Source organism: Diadema setosum, chromosome 16 (genome assembly GCF_964275005.1).
Source record: "Diadema setosum chromosome 16, eeDiaSeto1, whole genome shotgun sequence".
Classification (NCBI taxonomy): domain Eukaryota; kingdom Metazoa; phylum Echinodermata; class Echinoidea; order Diadematoida; family Diadematidae; genus Diadema; species Diadema setosum.
In genome coordinates, this window is record NC_092700.1 from 1,193,956 (window position 1) to 1,205,988 (window position 12,033).

A 12,033-nucleotide genomic window follows, 5' to 3' on the forward strand; every position below is an offset into this window, starting at 1 on the left:
AGCGCTGACTAAATTGATGAAACACCCACCAGGTATCTCTTCCACAATCTCTGCTTTCTCTTCGAGAGTCAAAGCCTCCAAGCATAGCCTCTAAGATTTGATGTTCTTTCATATTTCATAAGAAGTTTCTCATTATCTCAGAAACACAAACACAACACAAAGTTGGAAATCTGCAACCCCATCTATACCAAAATTGTATAATCCTTTTAAAAGGAGGATACTTTTTTTTCTGAATTTTGTCACTCAAACATTGATCTGGATCTGGATGATTCACACTAAAATCTGCAAGAATCTTCAGTCTATTGAAGGAGGCAGACTTAATCAGAAGAAGAAGAAGAAGAACCCTATGCTTGTACGCTGAAAAACTCTCGACTTGACGTCACGTGTGTTACCGAAATTAATTAACAACGCGCATGCGCATGCTTATCGCATCATCGTTCTCTCTTTTTATTTTACTATCCTTCGCAGATTCGATACCGATCACTAGTAGAGATCGTCACGCTCGATCACGAAGGACAATCGGGCAACAAACGATAGCCGCTCAACGGCTATTCATACACTCTACATTACACTAGAATCGTGAAGTGTGAATGCAATCGGTTTATCGCCATATCGATCTCTTCTGCAGCGTGAAGGCGGCGCCATGTTTGCAGAGAACTAGTAGTAGTACTGAGACCCTTTGGCTATCATCTTAGCAATAATTAAGTTGGAATTTCAACGGCCATGAGCTGGAAATCGGCAGGAACGGGTGCTAACAGCGTTCCACTAGGAACGTTGCACCCGGTTTTCTCAGGTGGAGTAAAACCATCTGGAAATGACTCGATGTTGAATGCCGCTCGTGAAGCGGCTGCGAGAGTCACCGCTAACATATTGAAACGTGACCACACTGGCATGACCCCCGGTAGCTCTGCGGGCGTACCTGCACCAACCGCTGCTCACCATCCACTGCCTGGGCATGGGCGATCAGGACTGGAGCGTAAGTCAACTTTTTCACCTGTAATCACGTCACCTGTCTTGTTGGACCCCTAGAACGACAAATTCATATTCTTAGAATAGTAGGTTTTCACTGCACTTCATTCTTATCGACTGTTTTCTGCTCGATGCTGATGCATATATGACAGTGCATCTCTCACTGCCACTGCACTGGCACTACTACTGCCACTGGTCATGCTGGTCAACAATAACATTCTGAACTGAGTCTGAAGATTCACTCACTTACAGTTGTAAAATTTATGGGATGTTTTGAGTAAAAGGGTAAAACCCCAAGTTTTCGCATTTCTTGGGCCGGCCTCCAGAATCCAGACACATATCAATTGCGACTTACAAATTTACAAGCCAGCAAATTGTCACAACACACGCATATCAGCTAATATCAGTGTTATCACATCATTTTCACATTTCTGTAAATTCTAGAAACTATTTAACGTTAGTGTTACTAGACAGTCTAGGGAAAGACTTCCTTTTGAGACAGCCACCCCAATGACACTAGATCTAGAGTAACTGCATCAGTAAGCGGCCGTGCAGCCGTTCGCGGCAGGTACAACATACACGGTAATATACAGCTAAACACAGCATTGCACTGTTACATGCACACTACACATATACTAACACACTAGCAATCAACAAAAACCAACCGATAAAATGGGCACGATCTCTGACGAAAGTGAAATTTTCTCACCTAAATGACAACATATCGCATCCAAAATGAAATTTTCGGTACTTCTTAACATAACAGTTAAGAAACAATGGTCCAAGAAACTGGATTTTTTTTCGTTTTCTCGATGTTCATGGATTTTGAAAACATATCCTCACGTAAAATAGAATTTTCGCGAGCCGATGTGGGCCGCCATTTTTTTCAGAAAGTGGATGCTACCATCGAAAAAAATGAGAAAAACACGAGAAAGACATCAACAACACCGCCAGAAGTGCGATCTTGTTTGCGGCCAATGCATGTGCGCACGCTATTTTCACGTGCTTTCGCAATGGGAATTGGCGCTTACGCAATGTTCGCGAGACATGTGAAGGCGTTCAGCTAAAGATCGCGGAGCACGCGCGTATTGCATAGGGATTGTACATCGTGCCGCAAGCAGAAATACTACGTCGCATATCGCCCTTATCGGCGAAAATTGTGCCGGGTTTTGCCCTGGTAAATCATGAAAACTGCGTTGGTCAATGGTAAATTTCTTTCATGAAAACAATTGCGTTAATGAATAATCTTGTCTATGATATATGAAATGGTTGAAAATAATTTGCCTGATTTGTTTACAAGTTGGAAAAACTCTTAACAATGCTTAAACTGCCGCAGACGGGATATTTTACTCTAGATCTAGAGGTCTAGTACTAATTAAGTGCAGATATATACCAGTGTCCTAACATTAAACTCTACCTACCTAGCCTAACCTTGCTTGCGATACGCACAGATGCACGCACTCACTTTTGTTGGGTGGCTGTCGCAAAAGGAACTCTTGCCCAGTCTAGTGTTTATTATACTACAATTGTAATATAGATCTAGTGGCATGGCACTAGTGTAAGAATGTTGGTGTCATTCACAACAGTCAACAGGAAGGTGCCTTCAACTCGCCTCCAAAAATCCTTCTGAGTGCGGTGAGATCCCAAATTTCACCGTCAAGAATGCAGAATCGGCGCAACTTTTCCATAGCGCGCATAAAAGTTCCGTGTTTAAAGAATCTGGGTCGCCGAGAAAGAGCTAAAAATAAAGAAATTCTTATGCCGTTCTATTACGAGATTTTTTTGTCTATCGCAAGCTCAGAGTGACGGTCAGAGTGTGATGGTATCCTCAAAAGCACAACCCGCAACAGTAAAATAAAATCTCTGATGCAGTGACTACGTATTTAAAATCAATAGATCTAAATGTAGACCTAGAAATCTACAGGGGTTGAATGCAAGTGCCAACTCGCCAGAGTTCAGACACCAACAGGCACCACAATGCCCCTGATGCAACCTTGCGCCATCACATTCGAGGTATGGTGGGTGCAGCGCATTTTTCAGTGGCTTTATACGTGCATTGGCATTGCAATGTGCATTTCACAGTGTGCATTTGAATTCTGGAGCAGCCGGACAAATTTTGGTGGATTATCAAGGTGATATGTGATATTTCCTGATTTATTAATTTAAGAAGATCCACACTGAGTGTGATATAAGTAGTTTTACTACATACTATAGACGAGGTTCCAATGACGTCACCAAGTCATGCTGAGGGGCAAAAATTGCGTAAGGGGACCCCCATACGAGTGGGCAAACGCGTAATACATACCACGTCTCATGATATACACTTTGTAGGCAGGTGGGTATACACTACGTGTACAGCGCGCTTGAGCCATGCGCGTAATATGCATGAAGTTTATTTTTGCCCCTCAGCCAAAGCGTCATTTGACGTCATGGAACCTCGTCTATATTTAACATACATTGGTGTAGATATAATTTTGAGTGTCAATTGAACAAATATTGCAGAAAAGCTGAAGTGCCCGAAAACTGGTGGTTTTACCAGGGAGGTGGGAATTTACTCTAGACCCTTCTATTAGGGTGTCTGAAGCATTTTTGTAACTTTTGAAATTCTCTGAAAAACGAATTGTGAACTATTTTATATGAAAGAGGATTACATCATTAAGACACATTTCAAATTTCATGGCGAAATGATGTTTCTATCTCGAGAAATTTAACTTTCAAATCACAGCAATATTACCCCACTTTTCTCCGAGAACGCTCCAAAATGTGTCCAAATCATTACGCCGGAAAGTTGCATTCGCGTGTGGATCTCGAGCAATCGGATAATGAGCGTACAGCAGTTAGAAAATACGCGTAACAAGCGCGCTGAAGCCACTCCCCCACAATGTCGTCACACCGCATGTGGTGTTTGTTTGTGTATGTATATGTGTGTGTGTGTGTGTACACATTTGTATGTGCTCGCTACCCTTACCGTGCCACACAGCGCAGTTGTTTACACTACAGACCCACACAGTACCCCCCAATCATCGCGATAAAGCTAGCGCGAAAGCATGCTCTTGTCGGCGTGCGAGAATTGTGCGCCAGCTAGCCGCGCAGTGCTACCTCGGGCAGCTAGCCTCGCAATCGCTATCGCGCGGCAGTATCAGTACATTAGCAGCTCGCGGATCGCCACGCAAGCACTGTGACCATGCATGTGATGCCAGCACTGCACAGGAAGCTTGTCGTCCAGCAGCTTCTTGCGTGAAAATGATGCCAAATTACCACCAGGCTATAGTAATCTTTAAAAAAAAAAAAAACTCGATTTGAAGTTCAGTAACAAATATCGGTATTCGTAATAGGTCTACTCGATCGTACTCACAGTTTCCCGTTCAATCGTGTCTTCCACGCGTAGGCCTGGGAAGGAATTGACTGCTCATTTACGATCGAGCTGTGGCTCTACGCCTACGTATGCATACAACTTATTTGTTCGCGATAACTGCCACATCGGCTGTCTGAGAAAAGCGAGAGTCAATGTTGTCAATAGCGTTTTGTTTGTGATTGTGGTTGTATGTATTGAGTCTACCCGAAGGCACGTGGCATTTAGCATTGTCCATTTGTAAACTGTGGAATCAGTGTGTATCAAACATCGTGCGTTGCACAATCATGCTGTCGACCGGGGTAGCGCTGTAGCAACTAGCACAAGCTAGCTAGGTCGACAGCGCGTGCCCGGCTAGTTATGCCATGCATGCCTGCGTAGCTGGCATGTTCCTGCTGCTGCATTGATGCGCCGCCTGGCCGCGCCTGGCTGTGCAGCGATAGCGAGGAGTAGCACTGCAACAGACGCGGTCGTAATACGTATGGTACACACTCATACACACAATCTGTCATCATGCACACGCAATCCAGCTTCGCGCCGCGAATGCCATGTGGCTGCGTTGCGTGTTGAATTTAAATATGCATGACCCCAAATACGCGAAAGTTACCATGGATCCTTGCATACGAAGCCACGCCTTGAACGTTCCTTGCAGCCGAAAAATTATTGCAAGGGGTGCTTTCAAGGCAAAATCCACAGTCGAAGACGTGGAGCTAGCGAAAAACTAACCACACCATTGGATTCAGCATATCCTAAACTACTCACATGCTACACGCTGGTGCAAGTACCGAAGTAGATGCTGAGATATGGGGATAAACGTGTTTCTAACGACATTTACACCTATTTATTGGCGGATTCATGTACCAGCACTCTAATACATGATGGAGACAAACTCCTTCTTTCATATGATACCAAATTTGTTAGGATTTGAGGTCGGCATCGACTGTGGAAAACTCAATAAAGGCAAAATCCGGCTCAAAATCGCTTGCCAAAATCGGCGCACCTCGCGTTTGCACGGCGTCCTATGGGAGTTGCGTGTTGTGAGATAGGGCGCGCAATGGTCCGAAGGTAGGAAGAGCACGATCCGACACCCTACTTCTATGTCTAAATGTATTTTGTGGAGCAATTTGCCCATCCGGCCGAGCTCCATAAAGATAAAAATTAGAAGAACAACAACATGCCACTTGCACTGTTGATGAAACCACAAGCATGTGGATGGATGGTAAAGACACCTGTGCAGCTATACACTGCTGTGCATATAACATGTTTTCAATCATACAATTTGAAGGCTGCCTACAGATGTAGACCTACCACTGTTACCAGTATATAGATTCACATTAGGCCAGTTAATGCTCAAATTCCAGGAAATTCCAGAAAAAATTCAAGGATCTTCCCTTTATAGGTCATCTCACATCAACCTCTGACGATGGTGGCGTTCCTCAAAACAAGCACACATTGTATTGTCAAATTCATCTTTGTAACAGGCCTTAAAGCCCTTTGAAGATTACAAGAAGAAGCAGAAAGAAAAGGGTCCATGTACTCATTATATACTATCAGTTTTAGACATTATTGGTGTGGTTCATGAGATACAGGTCCAATTTTTGCTCCTGGTTTTCTACAGCATTGATGCCTTCATCAAGCTGGCCTCCTCAGTCACAGCAAGACTCTGCTAAGCGTCGTAAGCGCAGCCGCTGGGGTGGGGAAGAGACGAAGGCAGCCCCTGGTGTAGCCACAGTCATCCCTTCAGGCCTGTCCAAGGAACAAGAGACACAGGTTTTGTGTAAGTCCCCCCCCCCCCCCCCCAACTCACTCTGTGCAAATCACCCTAAAAGGACAGCACTCTGTGTATGCTTTGTATGACTTGACTTGTGTATTAAATGCGTGTGTAGTTTGCATGTTGCTGAATTATATCTGCCTGTTTGGTTTTATGCCCTCATTTTCAAGTTTTATTTATGTTTCATTCTGAAAGTATGTGTGCTAGTGCGCAATAACCCTCTTAATAATCATAGTACTTTTTCTCCTGGTCAGTCAGTTTGTTACAGCACTTCTCACTGCTGGACTGGTATCGTGTATGGACAGTTGTGATATGATGACGTTCTATTTTCCATCCCCTTTTTGCCCTCTCTCAATGTCATTGTCAAACTACAAAAACTATGCTTTTATGATGCTGAAAAGGTGAGTATGCTTGTTTCAAAATAGGATCTTGATACACTATGCAGGATTGTTTCACAATCCTTCACCTTTTATAACTATTGAATGCATCTCCTCTAAAAGCAAGAGGAGAAAGAGTGTTGACCTTTGCTCAATCGATTGATTTCCTGTGTACGTGTATCAACAAATGTACACAATTAAATGTCTTAAAATCTTCATTTCAATTTTTTTTTTTCATCAGTGTCGTCCAGTTGATGTTCCCAAAAAAAAAATAATAATAATAATGAAAATGCATACTCATGTCTTAAGCTGAAGAGTTATCACAGAAATACAGTACACTAGTGCAATACAGATTTCCAGATGCACTCAACGTCATCTGCATTGTGTGATTTGCAGAATGGAGATCTATCCCATTTAACTTCACTTTAATTTTACTCCAGTTAGATTTCAATAAGGATTCAATGCATAATTGAAACAGGGAGTGAAAGTACTCGTACAATGATACAAAAGTGTACATACGGTTCAACATTAATTACATGAAATATACAAAATCATTTGATTGTGTTACATTTGCATAACATTCATGAATGATTCATCTCAGCACTATTCCATATAGGTTGTTCAATTTAGTACTAAAGTATGAGCAGTTTCAACCCAGTATTTGGTAGTTGGCTATATCTTGTTTCCATGCACTCTGATTATGAATTCACATCAAAATATTTACATGCTTCCCTCAAGTTTTTTTTTTTTTGTTTCATATTTTGTATCGGTGCAAATTGTTATCAAATTTTAATGCACCTGCAAGTATGAATGTCTCAGACATCACCTTTCTGTGTAATTTACACATATCGTATTTGATGAAGTATATCTTCATTTTATAGTATTGTTTATATGCTGAATGCAATTATAGCATATATTTGTTGACATACGGTAGAGTAATTTCCATACTCACTGTTGATTGACTGCTTGATACCCTTTTCACATTGTTTTTTAATTATCAATTTTGATGATTCTGTTTTGTACATGTTCATTTTTTTGTGTCTTGTATGTCAGTGCTTATTTCCTTACACAGTTACTCACAAAAAGTAAACAAAATCAGCTGTTCTACTCCTTTCCTTTTTGTTTAAGGATGTGCATTTCCTCATGCATCAAAGCTTTTCTGTGTATTTGCCCCCTTTATATTGTTTCACTTTTTTAGCATAACGTGTACATCACATTGTATTTTAGTATATGTCAAGTACAAATTATGACTTTGGTGTGTTCATTGTACACATTGTAAGTATACAAAAACTTATTTTTTCTCCTTCAATCAGTCAGATGGTCAGAACGCTAGTACTTGTTCATTGCACATTGCTTATTGCATCATTGGAACTGTCCTTTAATCTTCCTTTTACATTGTAGGTCGACTTTTGAAGGGATATTTTTAATTCCAGTAAGACTACATTATCTTATTTTTATGTTATTAATGCACTTATTTTCCCTTACTGTCTTCCATGATCCTTTTCATCTTTAAGAAGTGTTCAGTTATTGGCCCGATGTGACAAATGGACAATTGCATTTAACAAACGATGGTAGAAACTATCTGGCGCTGCCAGGAAGTGTGTTTTACAATATTTCATTTGTGGTTTTTGTTAAAAGAAAAAATGTGCTTTACATTATTTTCTTCCAAAATTGGATTTAGTGTGCTTTCTAATGTGCAGTTTTTCACCCATTTTTCAAGGAAGTATAATTTTTTTTTTTTTTAAATTGAAAGTATATTTATCATGACAGATTAAGGTTTTTGGTCTTCAGAGATTTGCAGCCATGTACAATGTTTTTGGAATATCACTTATTGCAACCTACAAAATGTACCATTGATTTGTAATATTAGTAGTCTAGTATTAACATTCAGACTAGCATTTTTCATGGGGTTGTTGGGCTGGGTCACTAATTCTAAATTCTTGACCACTTTGATCCATATTAATATTATAAAGTGATATTACTCTTGAGACAGCTTTAAGTTGTCTTTGGTTAAATGTATAAAACATCTCAGGTTCTGACGCTCATGCTAATGAGATGATGAATTATGGTTAACATTTATTTGTGCAAATTTTGTTCACATCTGCAGGGGAATCCCCTACAATGTAGTGCTTCGTTCGATTGACTTCATCTCTTTGTGAGACATGATTTTTTTTTTCTTCATACAATTATGTATGTTTGATCTATGACAACCTTTCTTGTCTCGTTTCTAACCACAATTTACCCTCTACAGTGCACCTGCAAATAGAAGAGTTGAGCCGAAAACTGAGGACCGGAGAGCTTGGGATTCCACCCAATGTGGAGGATAGGTTTGTCTAGCTTGGATAAGCAAAAACTTTTCATCCATTTGCTTTTTTATCTCCCTTTCCTTCTCAAAATCCTCTATTCTAATGGAAAGATGCATTTATTCATAGATGTGCATTTTCCTTGGTATGATCTGTGAATAATGATGATGTGATTGATGTCCTTCAAGTGACAACAAAAGTAACTATTACAGTTATTGAATCATTCAAAATGACCGTGCATGAACTGCTTCTTTTAAAAGAAGAGGTGCAGATGCAGGTGGCATATGAGAAGACATGGATTCAGATCTCTTGGTTTGGCAATAGTGGTACCAGCATCTTATCTTGGAAGTTGTGAACAGCCCCAAGAGTGGTACCCTCCCCTGCAAAATCATGAAACAGGGAAGGACTAGATGTGAAAAGTTGCCATTGATCAGATTATTTCAGGACTTACTATAAACATGAAATATTATATTTGTGTACGTATCGCAACATTCAATCACTTAAGCAATGTGCCATTTTCATGTTATTTCAAGAATTTCTAAAAATTGAATTTACAAGAGATCTACATTGATATTATCTTCAAGTTCAACCCTTAAAGTCAGCAAGAAACATGAAAATGGTGTTTCTCATATCTACATGTAGCTTTAGAGATCTAATTGAATGATTCACATACAGACACCTGTTTAAATGGTTTGCAGCAAGGACTACCACTCTAGAGCTTGATTCAGAGTTTGACTAATGCATGCTTTTTGATGAAAGAATTTTTTTTGTGTGTGTGGCTACACCATGTCCCACAGTCTGACATGTGTGTATCGAACAGACTACACTGTTTATGCTCATTGATGTGTGGTTGTACATAGATTTTTCAATTATTTTTTTTTATTGGAATAGCTTGATTTGAGGAAGCATATTTATTGCACCTCCCTAGAGATATCACTCCTTTTGGGTAGAAAACTTTACTATCAAATCTTGTGATGGAAAAACTACACATCAGCTTTGATCTGAAATTTAGAAAATGGTATCACAGTGTTAGCATTCTAAGGTATGTGTAAATGAGTTGAGATTAAACATTTCCCATTCAGTTTAACTCTGGAGACTTGATTGTTGTGGTCAGAACATTAATTGTATATTATTTATCTGAAAGTCTTGAACATTTGCTTTTATTTATGAGTCTGTATCACTGAACTATATCTACAGTACTGCATTAATAGTAATAGATCTACCCCAAAAGATAATTCTATCCTGTTCTGAGATGCTGAGTTCTTGAGGAACAACAGAATTTGTGTCAAACTTGGTCTTTGAGATTTCCACTTCAATTTCTTCCACCGTCATCATGATGTGACATCAGATATTTAGGTGTGATAGAATGTAGAAGTGAGATGAACAAAAAGAAACTCATTGCTAACAGTTTGTGATTCCTTATTTTTCTTTCTTAATTACTCTGTGGATAAACCACAATTCTAACAGTGATGCAGTCTTTTGCAGGGACCAGACGCTACAGTGGTCTCGTTCACAATATTAGTACAAATTGTTTTCCTTTTGTTATTTTTGTGTGGTTGAATATTAACTACAGACTTGTGTTCCCACATTCCCAAAGCAGCTCTAAATACCTGTTAATGTTCAGAAGGTGATCCTTAACTTTGCGGATAAACTATAATTTTGAGGATAAGCTCCTAGTTAAGTATGGGGCGCCAAGTGTCACATGGTCTCTTTCGTCACAAAATCGGTCATTTCGTCACAAAATGATAATGTTGTTAATTAAATATAAAACAGTTTCGTTGGCGAAATGACCAATTTCATGATGAAAGAGACCATGTGACACTTAGCGCCATGTACATTGTACTTAGCTACAAGCTTATCCTCAAAGTTAGCTTATCCTTGAAGTTGATTAAGGATCACAGTCTTAATGTAAATAATACTGTATAAGCTGTTATTTTCGCATACAGATATTTTTTTTGCAAATGAGGAGGTGATAGACATATCTGTGAAAAATTGTTTTCGCCAATTGACATGGAAGCTGTCGTAAGTGCACTATTACAATAGTGCATGGGCGACACTTTCGTGTGTTAAATTTGTGGTCCATCGGTGATTCACAAAATTCGCAAAACTTTAACCCTCACGAAAATAAGAGCTTATACAGTATTGGGGGAAAAAATTGTATGAGTGTTCCATTCCAAGACTAATCATGTGCTGCAGCCTCATTATGATAATCATTTATTTCTAATATATTTGTGAAGTATCTGTATGCGGTAAAGTTGAAAATGGGCAGTGTTTAAATATTGAATGCACATCACATGTACAGCGTGATAATTCAGCAGGAGCTACACTGTAGCAGTGCTGCAGGTCTCTATTGTGATTTTTATTGTTACTCTATCTGTAAATTAATTACATTATCAGTTAGCTTGTTTTAGTGCTTTAACTGAAAAGCATCGTCTTACAAGAGACGTAACAGACAGCATTTAAAGCAAGATGAGTGGAGAAGTTGGTAAATAGTGCAGAGCTGTACACTATGGCAAGAGAGTGATGTGGTATTGAAGGAGAAGAGATCCTCTGATCACAAGGGTCAGAATGGTGCTGTAACCAAAATCATAATTTTCAGCAGATTGTATACATGTACATGTAGAAAGTTTTTAAATGCTGCATTTACATGCTAGCGAGCACCGATCAACTGTAGGTTTTAACAAATTTTGGTGCTTTTTTGAGTGACATACTTTTGCCCTATACCATTGTATCACAGAGTTGTACCTACATTGTACATGTATCTCTGTGATACCCAGCTGTGTTTGAACCACTTTTGTTGGCCCAGTATCAATCAGATCAAAGGTTCTGACTGTTCCATATTGGTTGAGTTTACCTTTCAATTTCCTTGCATCTTTCTGATTCTTTTTAGTGGATCTGTCGTATTGAAGCTGTGAAATGAAGTTTAATGATATTTAGTGTAATACATTCTTTGTATTTCATGGCATTATGATAGGTGTATTTGCTCTGCTTCATTTTCTTTGTGAAATGGTTTTAACTGAACAGGAAAGAATTTCTTCCATTATCAGTCAGCTTGCCTGCACTCACTCACCAGTGATTACATGCATCTTTATTCTAAGCTGGGACTTGTTTTCTGCACAATGCTTTCACCACAGAGCAGGCAGCATCAGTACATGTGTATGATTCCATGCACAGTCATGATATTTTAGACAGTTACATGTACCACAATATTTCTTCCAAATTTCAAGTAAATCTTAACCAAAATTGCTTCCTCTTTCCCCC

General features: G+C 39.5%; 1 protein-coding gene across 3 annotated transcripts in view; it reads left to right on the top strand.

The window, feature by feature from the left end:
• The first annotated feature begins 665 nt into the window (after nucleotides 1-665).
• The window catches only part of LOC140240005 (uncharacterized), a 29,299-nt gene continuing 17,931 nt past the window's right edge, over nucleotides 666-12,033 (top strand). For 2 of the 3 annotated variants that reach the window (XM_072319812.1, XM_072319813.1), the window contains exons 1-3: nucleotides 666-976; nucleotides 5,940-6,098; nucleotides 8,721-8,796. In XM_072319812.1, the coding sequence (XP_072175913.1) occupies nucleotides 724-976; nucleotides 5,940-6,098; nucleotides 8,721-8,796 (488 nt within the window). In that variant the 5' untranslated portion in view covers nucleotides 666-723. Of the gene's footprint in view, nucleotides 977-5,939; nucleotides 6,099-8,720; nucleotides 8,797-12,033 lie in introns of those variants that run through there. The other variant, XM_072319815.1, reaches the window with a different exon arrangement.